The 14,929-nt window shown below is 55.3% G+C and overlaps 1 protein-coding gene across 1 annotated transcript; it reads right to left on the bottom strand.

Moving 5' to 3' along the window:
• Nucleotides 1–14,927, bottom strand: LOC100545344 (myosin-7-like; the record flags this gene model as incomplete). The annotated part of the gene is given in 35 exon segments (XM_010721703.3): nucleotides 1–124; nucleotides 210–344; nucleotides 1,509–1,604; nucleotides 2,999–3,274; nucleotides 4,050–4,175; nucleotides 4,264–4,467; nucleotides 5,073–5,381; nucleotides 5,473–5,597; nucleotides 5,668–5,833; nucleotides 5,929–6,112; nucleotides 6,194–6,390; nucleotides 7,315–7,433; nucleotides 7,537–7,663; nucleotides 7,752–8,141; nucleotides 9,112–9,202; nucleotides 9,305–9,450; nucleotides 9,527–9,703; nucleotides 9,889–10,131; nucleotides 10,210–10,338; nucleotides 10,445–10,571; nucleotides 10,657–10,793; nucleotides 11,480–11,603; nucleotides 11,690–11,807; nucleotides 11,884–11,971; nucleotides 12,050–12,117; nucleotides 12,207–12,459; nucleotides 12,461–12,517; nucleotides 12,618–12,788; nucleotides 13,489–13,638; nucleotides 13,712–13,830; nucleotides 13,911–14,049; nucleotides 14,135–14,238; nucleotides 14,320–14,418; nucleotides 14,748–14,811; nucleotides 14,907–14,927. Coding segments are annotated over 35 exon segments (5,100 nt in total), but the record flags the coding sequence as incomplete, so codon positions are not given.
• Between the last annotated feature and the right edge of the window lie 2 nt (nucleotides 14,928–14,929).

Here is a 14,929-nt window from a genome sequence, read left to right as displayed (position 1 = left end):
TGCTGCAGAAGGATTTTTATTGGCTCGAAGCAGGGGAGGTTGTGGGGATGCGCGGGGGGCTGATGGGTGGTCGAGGCAGGAGGGCGGATCTCCCAGTAGGCTTTCACTCCTCGTTGAGTCCTTTCTGTGGGGAGAGACGACAGAGGGAGGCGATGGGGCAGAGGTGGGGCAGGGCTGTGGGGTGGGGATGAGGAGGGGCAGGGACCCACCTTGGCTCCGATGTCGCGGCTCCGTGCCCGCAGCTTGTTGACCTGCGACTCGGCGATGTCGGCGCGCTCCTCCGCCTCGTCCAGCTCGTGCTGCGCCTTGCGGAACTTGGCCAGGTTGGAGTTGGCCTGCTCCTCCTGCAGGGCACGGCAGAGCCCATCTCAGTGGACACATTGTCCCCCATCCATCCGCCCATCCTTCCGTCCATCTGTCCATCCGCCCGCCCACCCAACCTTCTTTCATCTCCCCATAGTCCTCATCGACTCTCCCCTATCCATCCACCGTCTTCTTTCTCCCTCAGTCCCATCGTCCCACATCTACCTCGGCATCTTCCCACCCATACACACTTCCTGGTTCTCCATCCTTCACCCTTGTCCATCCCCACCCTCCCATCCATCCATCCATCCATCCATCCATCCATCCATCCATCCATTTCTCCATTTTTTCTCCACCCAATTCTCCATTCATCCAATTTCTCCCATTTCTCCCATTTATCCGTCCATCCACCTTCTCATCGATCCCTTTCTCCAATTCCCCATCCATTTCTCCACCCACCAATCCATTTCTCCAATACTTCTCCAATCAGTACTCCATCCATCCATCCATCCATCCATCCATCCATCCATCCATCCATCCATCCATCCATCCTCCCATCCATCCTCCCATCCATCCTCCCATCCATCCTTCTATCCGCTCATCAGTCCCTTCCTCCAGTTGCCCCACTCATTTCTCCTCCCACCCATCAGTTTCTCCAATATTTCTTCACCCAGTTTTCCAGTCATCCATTTCTCCCATCCAATTTCTCCAGTTTCTCCATCCATCCATCTTCTCATCGATCCCTTTCTTCAATTTCCCATCCAATTCTCCACCCATCAGTCAATTTCTCCAACAATTCTCCACTCGTTTCTCAATACATCCAGTTTCTCCAGTGATTTCTCCACTTTCTCCATCCATCTTCTCAACAATCCCATTCTCCAATTCCCCATCCTATTCCCCACCCAATTCTCCACTATTTCTCCATTCCTTTCTCTACCCACCCATCAGTTTCTCAATACTTCTCTGCCCAATTCTTCATTCATCCACCCATTCATCCAATTTCTCCACCCACCCATCCATCCATCCATCCATCCATCCATCCATCCATCCATCCATCCATCCATCCATCTTCTCATCAATCCATCCACTTCCCCACCCATTTCTCTGCCCATTTCTCCACCCGCTGATCAGTTTCTTCAATATTTCTCCACCCAGTTTGTTCTCCATCTTCCCCCCCACACACCCCCTCCCCATCCCACACTCACCGCCTCCTCCGCTTGCCTCTTGTACGCCTTCACCTTCAGCTGCAACTTGTCCACCAAGTCCTGCAACCTCACCATATTCTTCCTGTCCTCCTCCGTCTGCAGGGAGACATGGGGGGAGAGGGGGAGGGAGGGAGACACACCAAAGTGGGACGCGTGTGGGTCCAAACCTCACCAAGTCCAAAAGATCTCCATGTTCTGGGTTACCATGGTGGCAATTCAGGTTTGGGATTTGTTAGAAGTGTTCCTGGGAAGAGGGGCAGCTTCCCTGGCAAGGTCATGTGGTGTTGGGCAGAGAGGGCGAAGGTGGTCATGGTCATTCATCATCTAGGTCATCTGTGCCCCTGCAGCCACCAGGTCTATGTTTTGTGTCACCTGTGTCTCTACAGCCACCAGGTCAGCCATGTTCTAGGTCCCCCATGTCCCTACAGCCACCAGGTCAGCCATGTTCTAGGTCCACCATGTCCTTACAGCCACCAGGTCAGCCATGTTCTAGGTCCCCCATGTCCCTACAGCCACCAGGTCAACCATGTTCTGGGTCCCCTGTGTCCCTACAACCACATTGTCTGTGTACTGTGACATCCGTGTCTCTACAGCCACCAAGTCAAATATGTTCTAGGTCACTCATGTCCCTACAGCCACCAGGTCATCCATGTTCTAGATCCCCCACGTCGCTGGGCCACCAGGTCTATGTTTTGTGTCACCCGTGTCCCCACAACCACCAGATCAACCATGTTCTATGTCACCCATGTTCCGACAGGCACCAGGTCCATGTTTTGTGTCACCCAAGCCCTTGGTGCCACCAGGTCTATGTTTTGTCATCACCCATGTTCCCACAACTGCCAGATCCTTCAATCCCTACAGCCACCAGGCCAGTCATGTTCTAGGGCCCCCATGTCCCTCTAGCCACCAGGTCAACCGTGTTCTGGGTCCCATGTGTCCCTACAACCACAACGTCCGTGTTCAATGTCACCCATGTCCCTACAGCCACTGAGTAAATGGTGTTCTAGGTCACCCATGTCCCTACAGCCACCAGGTCAACCATGTTCTAAGTCACTTATGTCAACCATGTTCTAAGTCACTTATGTCCATACATCTACCAATGTATGTTTCTTGTCACTTGGGCCCCACAGCCACCAGGTCAACCATGTTCTAGCTCACCTGTGCCCATACAGCCATCAGGCCAAATTTGGTCTGGGTCACCCATGTCCCTGTGGTCACCGTGTCAATGTTTTGCGTTACTCGTGTCCTTACAGACAACAGGTCAACCACATTCTACATCACCTGCATCCATACAGCCCCCAGGTCAATAACCCAGTCACTCAAGTCCCTGCAGCCCCCAGGCCAACCACGTTCTAGGTCCCCCTTGTTCCCGCAGCCACCTGGTCACCCACTTTCTCATTCCCACCGCATCCCTCTGGATGGGTGGAAGAGGTAATGAAGTTCTGTGTCACCTCTGCCCTTCCGCCCTCAGCCGTGCCGTGCTGTCCTACCTGGTAGCTGAGCTCCTTCACACGCCGCTCCGACTTGCGCAGCCCTTTGACGTTCTCGGCGTTGCGCTTCTGCTCTGCCTCCAGCTCGTTCTCCAGCTCCCGCACGCGCGCCTCCAGCTTCTGCAGCTGCTTCTTGCCACCCTTGAGGGCCAGCTGCTCTGCCTCGTCCAGCCGTAGCTGCAGGTCCTTGATGGTCTGCTCCATGTTCTTCTTCATCCGCTCCAGGTGGGCGCTCGTGTCCTGTTCCTTCTTCAGCTCCTCCGCCATCATGGCCGCCTAGGAGAGAGATGGGGTGGGGTGGAGGGTGGGGAGAGGTGGAGGAATGGGAGAGATGGGAGAAGGTGAAGAAAGGTGGAGAAATGAGAGATATGGGAGAGGTGAAGGAATGGGAGAGATGGGAGAGGTGAGGAAATGTGAGAGATGAGGAGAGGTGGAAGAATGTGAGAGATGGGGGAGGTGGAGGAATGGGAGAGGTGAGGAGAGGTAGAGGAAAGAGAGAGATGGGAGAAGGTGAAGAAAGGTGGAGAAATGGGAGAGATGGAAGAGGTGGAGGAATGGGAGAGATGGGAGAAGGTGAAGAAAGGTGGAGAAATGAGAGATATGGGAGAGGTGAAGGAATGGGAGAGATGGGAGAGGTGAGGAAATGTGAGAGATGAGGAGAGGTGGAAGAATGTGAGAGATGGGGGAGGTGGAGGAATAGGAGAGGTGAGGAGAGGTAGAGGAAAGAGAGAGATGGGAGAAGGTGAAGAAAGGTGGAGAAATGGGAGAGATGGGAGAGGTGGAGGAATGTGAGAGATGGGAGAGGTGGAGAGATGGGAGAGATGGAATGGAAGAAATGGGAGAGACGGAAGAGGTTGGGGAGAGGTGGAGAAATGAGAGAGATGGGAGAGGTGGAGGAGAGGGAGAGGTGGGAGAGGTGAGGGAATGTGAGTAATGGGACACCTCAGAGGGTGGGGAGAGGTGGAGGAACATGGAATTCCATCTCCTCCATTAGCAGGAGAACAACTGAGGGTGTCCAATGTCCCTCATCTGAGTCCACCGCGGCACTCACGTCGGTGATGGCCTTCTTGGCCTTCTCCTCGGCGTTCCGGCACTCCTGGATGGCTTCTTCCACCTCTGTCTGCAGCTGGGAGATGTCGGCCTCCATCTTCTTCTTCTGGTTGATGAGACTGGTGTTCTGGAAGAGAGGACAGTGGGAGTTGACCCACCGCCCTCCGGTGGGAAGTTGCAGGAAGGAAGCCAACCCTTCGCCATGGCATCCTCACCTGGGAGTGGAGGAGCTGGACTCGCTCGCTGGCCTCGATCAGTTCCTGCTCGGCCAACTTGCGAGCCCGCTCGCTCTGCTCCAGCGCTGCACGCAGCTCCTCCAGCTCCGATTGGAGGAGGTTGTTCCGCCGCTCCACGATGGCGATGTTCTCCTTCAGGTCCTCGTTAGCGCGCACCGCGTCGTCCAGCTGTAATTGGGCGTCCTGCCGGGCGACCCAGAGAGGGGTGTGAGGAGGGGGGTGGCAACTGAGGGGGTAATTAGGGTGACAAGGTAATGATTGCCCAGAGGCCACCAATGGCCACCAAATGATCAACAGTTGGCCACTCAATGGGCAACCAGTGGTCGCAGAATGGACAACCAATGGCTACATCAACTGGCCAACCAATGGGCAACAAATTGCCACCCAATGGGCAGCCAATGGCCATGGAATGATCACCACCTGGCCACCCAATGGGCAACAAATGGCTACAGAATGATTACCAGCTGGCCAAACAATGAGCAACAAATGGCCACTGAATGATCACCATCTGACCAACCAATGGGCAACAAATGGCCACCCACTGGGCAATCAATGGCCACTCAATGGCTACTGAACAGGCAACCAATAGCCACAGAATTGTCACCAACTGGCCACCCAATGGGCAACCAATGGCTGCCCAATGGGCATCTGATGGCCTCCCATTGGGCACCCAGGAAGCCCCCGACTTCCACACAACGCCCACCTGTCCATTTCCCACTGGGAACTGAATACTGACCCAGTAGCCAACTTCAGTCACCCAACAACCACCCCCATCTCCCAGTGTGTACCTTGAGGTAGCCCTGCAACGCCTTGACTTGCTTCTGGGCCTCAGCCGCCATGCGGTTGGCGTGGCTCAGCTGGATCTCCATCTCGTTGAGGTCGCCCTCCATCTTCTTCTTCAGCCTCAGCGCTTCGTTGCGGCTCCGTGTCTCGGCATCCAGCGACGTCTGCAGTGAGTCCACGACCCGCAGGTGGTTGCGCTTGGCCTGCTCCATCTCCTCCTCCTTCTCTGCCAGCTTGCGCTCATAGTCTGCCTTCACTTGGTTGAACTCCAACTGGGCCCTCAGGATCTTCCCCTCCTCGTGTTCCAGGGACGCCTGAGGAGGACGTGGAAGCATTGGTGGCCATGAGAGACACTTGGAGGATGTGTGGGGATGGAGAGGGTTGCATGGATGGAGTTTTGCTCACCTCGGCCTCCTCCAGCGCCGCTTGCAGCTCCAGCTTCTCAGCGTCCAGCTGCTTACGGACCTTCTCCAGCTCATGGATGGTCTTGTGGCTGGCTCCCAGCTGCTCCGTCAAATCCGAGATCTCCTCTGCAGGGATGAGAACCCATCAGAGCACGCAGGAATTGCAGGGTGACGTTGGGGATGGCCGTGCTCTCACCTTGGAGGTTCTTGTTCTCCCTCTTGAAGGTCTCCAGGTGCTCCAGTGACTCCTCGTAGGCATTCTTCAGCTTGAAGAGCTCAGTGCTGAGGGACCGGGACTCCTTCTGTGACGCCTCCAGCTCCGTCTGCGACTCCTCGAACTTCTGCTTCCATTCTGATAAGATCTGCAGGGGACGCCCCCAGGACCTTGCTTACAACCTCTTCTTCCATGCAGAAGGTCTTCCGTCTCCTCACCCCAACCACGTGCTGGTGCTCCCACCTTATCAAAGTTCCTTTGTTTCTTATCCAGAGCGGCAGCTGCAGCGTTTGACCTCTCCAGGTCCGCCATCAGGTCCTCGATCTCATTCTGCAGCCGGTGCTTGGTCTTCTCCAAGGAGGAGCACTTGGCGTTGACCGCCTCCACTGCCTCCTCTGCTTCTTGCAGCCTCTGCGCCAGCTTCTTCCTAATGGAGGGATGGAGAGATGCCACACGTAGCCCCAAAGGACTCCTCCAAGAATCTCCACACCTGTGGAAGAGGACTCACTTGGCCTCCTCCAGCTCCTCGGTGCGTTGGATGGCGTCCGTCTCATATTTGGTCCTCCACTGGGCCACCTCCGAGTTGGCCTTGGAGAGGGTGCGCTGCAGCTCAGCCTTGGCCTCTGTCTCCTCCTCGTACTGCTCCCTCAGCAGGTCACAGTCGTGCCTGGCTGACTGCAGTGCGTGGGCCAGCGCATTCTTGGCCTGGGGTGAGCAGAAGGCAGGGCAGCATCAGCTGGGGAAAGCTTGAGATTCTCCAGCCAACAAGTGGTGGCATTAATTGCCTCAACCCAGTCAGATCTTCCTTAGAGCAACTCAACTCAACTAACCCAACCCCACTCAACTCAATCCAAAATATTTCAGCACAACCCGCTCCAACTCACCTCAACATAACACAATCCAACCCAAACCAACTCAATCCAACACAACCCAACACATCCCAACTCAGCTTAATCCAACCCAACTCAACCCAACAACACAACTCAATTCAGACCAACCCAACCCAACACAATCCAACTCCACCTGAATCAACCCAAACCAACTCAATCCAACCCACCAAACTCAATCCAACTCAACTCAACCCAACTCAATCTGATCCAAACTCAACTCAATCCAAATAATCTCAACCCACTCCAATTCAACCCAAACCAACTCAATTCAACTCAATCCAAACTAACTCAGCTCAACCCAATGCAACCCAACTTAACTCAGTGTAAACCAACTCAGTCGAACTCATCAGAACCAAACTCAACCCAATCCAACCCACCATAACCCAACCTCTCAGTCCAACTCAACCCAATCCAACACAACTCAATGCAACTCAACCTAACCAAACCCAACTCAACTTTATCTACTCAACACAACCAAACTCAACCCAATCCAACTCAACACAACCCAGCACAACTGAACCAACCAACCCAACCCAACCCAATCAAATCCAAATGAATCCAACTCAACCAACACAACTCAATCCAAGCAAATCCAACTCAACCCAATTCAATCCATTCCAACCCAACCCAACCTCCATGACTACAGCCAATCTCCCTGAGTTCCTCCATCCCCTCCTGCCTCCCCCTGCCCTTGGGTTGCCTCACTCCCAAACCTCCAGGCCTCCAAAGCCTTTCATACCTTGGCTTCCTCCTCCAACTGCCTCTTCAGGTCCTCCAGCTGCTGGGTGTAGGTGAGTTTCCCACGCATCAGCTGGTTGATGAAGGCTTCCTTCTCCTCCAGCTGCCTTGAGAGCTCACCTACGGAGCACGAATTGGAGTGGTTGTTGCTGGGGAAACTCTCCCACAATCCTCCAGTGGTCCCCAAGGCCAGCGGATGGGGCAGAGGGAGCGAAGAGCTCACCATTCTCCGTCTGGAGCTTGGCTCGCTGAGTGCTGAGGTCAGCAACCATGCGTTGGGCCTCCTCTGATTTGCTGCGGTGCTCGTTCATCTGGTCCTCCGTGGTGCGGCACATCTTCTCCAGGTTGGCCTGGAGGAAGAAAGGAAAGGGAGGTGCGAGGGAACACCAGAAGACCGGAGGGGGGGCCGTCCCACCTGGCGTCCCCCTGATCTCCTACCTTGGCCTTGATGAGCTGCTCCATGTTGGAGCTGACATCATCCAGCTCCAGCTTCAGCTCGCTCTTCTCCTTCTCCAGCTTCTGCTTGACGCGCTGCAGGTTGTCGAGCTGCTCGCTCAGCTCAGCCACGCTGTCGGCGTGCTTCTTGCGCAGGGCAGCGGCCGTGGCCTCGTGCTGCAGCGTTGCCTCCTCCAGGTCGCGCCGCAGCTTCTGGAATTCAGCCTCCCTCTTCTTGTTGAGCTCGAGCTGCACTGAGGTGGCTCCACCCGCCTCCTCCAGCCGCTCGCTGATCTCCTCCAGCTCCTGTGACAGATCCGAGCGCAGCTTCTCCACCTTGGCCCGGCCTGTCCGCTCCGCCTCCAGCTCCTCCTCCAGCTCCTCGATTCGTGCCTGCGGTCCAGGGTCTCCATTTGCCTCAGTCCAACCAACTGGGGGATCTTCTATTCAACCCCACTCACAACCCATTGGAGACTCTTCAGCACATAACTCAACTCAACTCAACCCAACTCAACTCAACTTAAATCCAACCCAATCCAACGTAACCCAACTCACAACCCACTGGAGGCATTTGATCCAACTTAACCCCATTTAACCCAACTACTCACAATCCATTGGAAACCCTTCAACCCAACTTAATCCAAACCAATTCAAATTAACCCAACCCAACTTAGCCCAGCTTAACCCAACAACTCACAACCCACTGGAGACCCTTCAACCCAACCCAATCCAACCCAACACCACACAACAACTCAAAACCCATTGGAGACCTTTCAACCCAAAATAACTTAATTCATCTTAACTCAACTTTATCCAATCCAACCCAACTTAACCCAAAAACTCACAGACTCTTTGGTCCAATTTAACACAACTTGACACAACACAACCCAATCCAACCTAACCCAACCCAACTTAGCTCAACCCAACTTAATCCAACCCAATCCAGCTTAATCCAACTACTCATAATACATTGGAGATCTTTCAATCCAACTTAATACAACCCAATCCAATTTAACTCAATCCAAATTAACCCAACCCATCTTAACCCAGATAAACTCAACTTAACCCAACAACTCACAACCAGTTGGAGACCCTTCAACCCAACTTCACCCAACCCAAAAGACTGGAGACACTTTTAAACCAGTTCAGCTCAACCCAGCAAGTCAGAGACCGCTCTCCCCCTCCTGCCTAATCGCAGTGGAGACTCTTCAATCCAACCCAACCAACCGAGGATTCTTCCACCCAATACAACTCAACTCAACCACAGACTCTTCCATCCAACTCAACCCAACCCAACACTTGATCTTGCTCCACCAACCCAACCAACTGGGGACTCATCAGTTCCTTTCCACCCCAGCCTCACCTGGAGCTCTTTGAGCTTCTTCTGAAGTTGGCCAGCAACTGCTTGTTCATCCTCGATTCGAGCATTGAGTGCGTTGAGCTCAAAGTCTTTCCTGGAGAAGGAGAAACCCCAGTTGTCATCCCCACTTCTCAGAGCAGAGCAAGTTTAGGGGAGAAGGATAAGGGGGTGGCAGAGGTGGTGGGCAGGCCCCTACTTTTTCAGCCTCTCCTCCAGCTGCTGCTTGTCATTCTCCAGGTCCATGATGCTCTCCTGGGCCAGCTTCAAATCCCCTTCCAGCTTTCTCTTGGCTCTTTCCAGGTCCATCCGGATCTTCTTCTCCTGCTCCAGCGAGCTCTCAAGCTGAAAACAAGACAGAGACCTCCAGCAATTCCCAAGAAGAATCTTTTCCAACCAGCACATGAGAAACAGGACTCACATCATCCACTTGCTGCTCCAGCTTCACTTTGGCCTTTGTCAAGGTGTTGACCTTGTCTTCCTCAGCCTGCAGGTCGTCCAGCGTTTGCTGGTGAGACTCCTGAAGGGCCTTCTTCTCCTTGGTCAACTTGACGATGGTCTCATCCAGCCCGGCCATCTCCTCTGTGAGGTTCTTGACCTGCATGGGAAAAAGCGCCAGGCCTCCATCTCAGTCAGCAAGAGGCTCTTCTGCCCCACAGTCAGACTGGACAGAAGTCAGGAGATGTGGGAGAACCCAGACCGACCACTCTTGGTTCTTCTCAACCCAACCCAACCACCCTTGGGTCTTCTCAACCACTCCCCACCTTGTTCTCGACCCCCCACCTTGTTCTCTGTGGCATGTTTCTCCTTCTCCACTTTGGCCAACGACAGCTCCAGGTCATCAATGTCCTTCTTGAGCTCCGAACACTCGTCCTCCAGCTTCCTCTTCTTGGCCGTCAGCTCAGCGTTCATCTCCTCCTCTTCCTCCAACCTCTCCAACATCTCCTTCGCCTTGGCCTCCAGCTGGATCTTGTTCTTGATCAGCTGATCGCAGCGCTCCTCGGCGTCAGCAAGATTGTCTTGCTCCTACAGAGGGGACAAATTGGTGGGAGTGGGAAGGAAGGGAGCAGGAAGCAGCTGGGCTGGGAAGTGACCATCACATACTGCCTGCACTTGCAGCTGGAGGTCGTTCTTCTCCTGCAGCATGGACACCATCTTCTCCTCCAGCTCCTTCCGACGTGCCTCTGACTTCTCCAGGGCCTCCTTCAGGCGCCCGAATTCTTCCTTCATCGTCTGTGTCATAGGAGCGTAGGAGACAGATGCCATCACCAAATAGTTCCTGCACCATCAGCCCTACCCCACCCACGTTTTGGCCCATGCCCCCCCCCCATCCTCCCACCTGCATCTCCTTCTCGGTCTCAGCACTCTTCAGCAAGGGCTTGATCTTAAAGTAGAGCTTCATCCAGGGCCAGTTCTTCACCCCCATGAAAGCACGGATGTTCCACTGGATGACCAGCAGCGAGTCCCTGCGTGGAGTGCGCAGGTGGAGTGAGCTCAAGGCTGAAACCCTCACCCATCACCGCCCCACTGAGCACCAGCGATGGAACCCACCGGCGCTCCAAGATCTTTTTGAACTCCTGCCGGGAGAGGAAGCCTCGAACTTGGGCCTGCAGGCGGGTCATGATGCGAGCCAGGCGCTCGTCACGCATCTCCTCCAGCAGCCCCAGCAGCCCAGCCTTAAAGAAAACCTTGGCGGGGGAAAGAAGGTCGGTGAGGATGGGGTGGAGTGGGAAGGAGAGGAGAGGAGAGGATGGGAGGGGAGGGCTGGGGGGAAGAGTGGAAGGTTGTGTTGGGTTGGGTGGAAGGGTTAAAGGTTGGTTTTGATTGAAGGGTCAGCGGCTGGGTTGGATGGAAGAGTCAGAGGTTGGATGAGCTGGATGGAGAACTGAAGGCTGGGGAGGACGGAAGGGTCAGTGATTGGGTTTGGACGGGAGGACTAAAAGTTAATTTTGGTTGGAATAAAGGGTTGACAGTTGGGTTGGATGGAAGGGTCAGTAGTTGTGTTGGGTTGGATGGAGGATTGAAGGTTGGGATTGGATGCAGGACTGAAGGTTGGGTTTGGATGGAAGGGTTGAAGGTTGGGCTGGGTGGAAGGATTGAAAGTCAGTTTTGGTTTTGATTGGAGCAAAGGATCAGTAGTTGGGATGGGTAGAAAGGTCAGAGGTTGGGTTGGGTTGGGTGGAAGGGTTAAAGGTTGGTTTTGATTGGAGTGAAGGGTCAGTGGTTGGGTTGGGTGGAAGGCTCAGATGTTGGCTTGGGCTGCCTGGAATGGTTGAATGATGGGTAGATGGGTGTATGGCGGATGTACGGTGCAGGACCATAAGCAGACACACGGATGGTGGCACCGTGGAGAACCAAGACCTGCCACCCTCACCTTGGTGTGCCCAAATTTGTACTGGTTGTGATCGATATCGAGGGACCCCAGGAGTTTCTCGGCGCCCTTGCGGCTGTCAATGAACTGCCCCTCAGGGATGGCTGTGGGGTTCAGGATGCGGTACCTGGGAAAGAACGGGAGGAACCGACCTCAAAATGAGCGCCGGCTGGGTTCTGGTCCCACCTTCAGGCCCCCACTGACCACTCTCACCTCTGACGGAAGTCCCCGTAGAGGATGCGGTTGGGAAAACCCTTGCGGCAGATGCGGATGCCCTCCAGCACCCCATTGCAGCGGAGCTGGTGCATCACCAGGGGGTTGTCCATCACACCTGGTTGCAGAAAGGGGACCATTGGCAGCCGTTGCGGGGCCCCGTCTGACCCCACTCACTTGTTTTGTAGGCTTACCAGGAGACTTGGTCTCGTTGGGAATGATGCAGCGGACAAAATGGGGGTGGGTAGAACGGAGGTTGGTCATCAGCTTGTTGAGATTCTCCTGGAGCAGAGAGAGATGTGTGAGATGAGTGAGATCAACCAAGGTCCCCACAGGTCTGATGGATCCCACTGTTCTCACCCGGTGCAGGGCTGAGACAGTCTGGAAGGAGGAACCTTTCTTCTTGGCTCCTTTCCCCTTCTCCACAGCTGTTGGATGAGGAAAAAAAAACGGATAGGATCAGTCAGGGTTTGGATCATGGGTTCTCCACCCTGTGTGAGTCAATGGCGCTGCTTACGCGCGTCGGCTCCAGCGTAGTTGGCAAAGAGATTGGCAAGGAGCTTCAAGGCTGACTTCTGGTAGAGCCCCACCACCGTTTCGTTGAGAGGATCCTTGTTCTTCTGCAGCCAGCCAATGATGTTGTAGTCCACCGTGCCCGCGTAGTGCACGAGGGCGAAGTGAGCTTCCGGCTTTCCCTTGATGTTGCGGGGTTTCCCAAAGTTGGCCGATTTCCCCAAGTGGTTGTCGAAGAGTTTGGCCTTGAAGGTCACTATCCGTGGCCTTGGGGAACATGCACTCCTCCTCCAAGATGGACATGATTCCCATCGGCTGCAGAGGACAAGACTCGGTCAGATGGGGAGCCCTTCTGGGGTCCCCTGTGAGCTCTGTGTGGGTAAGCACCCCCAGATCACTGCGGGGGAGGAGGCACCTTCTCGATGAGATCGATGCAGGCCTGGAGGTCCATGCCGAAGTCGATGAACTCCCACTCGATGCCCTCCTTCTTGTACTCCTCCTGCTCCAGCACGAACATGTGGTGGTTGAAGAACTGCTGCAGCTTCTCGTTGGTGAAGTTGATGCAGAGCTGCTCGAAGCTGTTGAACTGCAGAGAGAAGAGCGAGACGGCGAGCTCAGCGCGATGACCTGCGGGGTCACTGGGCTCGGCCATTGGCCAGAGGGATGTGTGGGTTTGACAGGACACCCCATGGGTCAGAGAGGTCAGCTCAGCCCTCAGCATGGTCTGCACAGTGCAAAACAGGGCTTACAGGGTCAACAGGAAACCCAGTGAGGTCAACGAGGCACTCGATGAGATCAGTGGGATGAACAAGGTCAACTGTGGGGTCAATGGGATGCCCAGTGGGAGAGGTGAGGTCAACTGGGGACCCAGTGGGGTCAGTGTGATGTCCAGTGGGATGAGCAAGGTCAACTGGAGATTCAATGGGGTCAACTGGTGAAACGAGGTCAACTGGAAGCTCAGTGGGGTTAATGGGATGTGCAGTGGGAGAGGTGAGGTCAAGTGGAGACCTGGAGGGGTCAGTGTGATGTCCAGTGGGATGAACAAGGTCAACTATGGACCTAGTGGGGTCAGTATGATGTCCAGTGGGAATAGTGAGATCAACTGGAGACCCAGTGGGGCCAGCAGAGTGTTGAATGGATCACCGAGGTCACCTGAACACCTATGGAGTCAAAATGGGTCAACAAGATCAACTCAGCACCTGCTGTGGAGTCAACCCGTGGCTCTGTCGCGTCCCCCCAGTGGCTCAGCCCCACAGCACCCCCACCCCGTCCCCCCAGATGCTCACATCGAAGATCTCGAAGCCAGCGATGTCCAGGACACCGATGAAGTATTGGCGAGGCTGCTTAGTCTCCAGCGAGTTGTTGATCCTGGTCACCATCCAGTTGAACATCTTCTCGTAGACGGCTTTGGCCAGGGCCCCGACGGCGTAGATCACCTGGAGGAGGGACCGTGGTGACACAGGGGCTCAAAAAGGGGACAGGTGGACGAAGGGCGGCCCGCCGTGTTACCTGCTGGACGTTCTGCCCCTTGGTGACGTATTCGTTGCCCACCTTCACCCGGGGGTGGCACAGCCCCTTGAGGAGGTCGGCCGAGTTCAGCCCCATTAGGTAAGCCGACTTGTCCGCCTCTGGGGACACGGAAGATGGGAGATGAGGGTGGGAAGCCGTGGGGCTCACCCGTCTCTTCCACCACCGAAATGGAGCCGACCTTCGGTGCCATCCGGCTCTGCCTGCTCCTCGCGTTGCTTCTGCTTGAATTTCATGTTGCCGAAGTGCATGATGGCTCCCGTCAGCTTGTAGATGGAGTTCTTCTCCTCCGGGGTGAAGCCCAGCACGTCGAAAGCGTTCTGCGGGGAGAAATTGGGAAAATTTGGGGTCGGGGGTCTTCTCCTGGCAGCTCCCCCCCTGTGCTGCCTGTGTTCCTCAGCTCACGTCCGTGGCCAGCAGCTCCTCTCCATCATCGATGGACGGCACCGTGGTCTCTCCTTGGGAGATGAAGGCGTAGTCGTAGGGGTTGTTGGTCACCAGCATCATGTCTGCGGGGAGACGGCGGGGTTGGAACGGCCCCACACGGTTTTGGGGCGTCCATCTGGCAGAAGGGTGGGGGAGGAGCTCACCCAGAAGCTCGGGCTTCTTGTTGGAGAGGATCTGGTAGAAGATGTGGTAATTCCTCTCGGCTTTCAGCTGGAAGATGACCCGCGACTTCTCCAGGAGGTCTGAGGAGGATGGAGAGAAGGTTGCGTGTGGGTGGGAGGGAGGGGGAAGTGGGTGAGAAGGTGGGTGGGTGGGGGGCAAAGTGAGTGGGAGAGGAGATCAGTGAGGCATAAAGTGGGTGGAGGAGAAGATGGGTGGGGACAAGATGGGTGGGTAGGGGAGAAGATGGATGGTGTGAGGGAGAAGATGGTGAGGGAGAAGATGGGTGGGAGAGAAGATGGGCGGGTGGGGGAGAAGATGGGCAGATGGGGGGTGAGAAAATGGTGAGGAGAAGGAGATGGGGGTGTTGCCATGACTCATCCACAGAGGATGCGCCCCCAGCCCCACTCACAGGTCTCGATATCAGCCGATGCCAACTTCCCAGTGGCCCCGAAGTGAATCCGGATGAACTTTCCCTGTGAGGACCCCGATGTCAGGTTGTGAGTTACCTCCTCCTCCCCCTCCCCTCCCCCTCCCCACCTCTCCCCCACCCAACGTTCCCACCACTCACAAATCGTGACGAGTTGTCGTTGC

Source organism: Meleagris gallopavo, chromosome 21 (genome assembly GCF_000146605.3).
Source record: "Meleagris gallopavo isolate NT-WF06-2002-E0010 breed Aviagen turkey brand Nicholas breeding stock chromosome 21, Turkey_5.1, whole genome shotgun sequence".
In the NCBI taxonomy this organism is placed as follows: Eukaryota; Metazoa; Chordata; class Aves; order Galliformes; family Phasianidae; genus Meleagris; species Meleagris gallopavo.
This window is presented reverse-complemented; position numbering and strand designations above follow the sequence as displayed.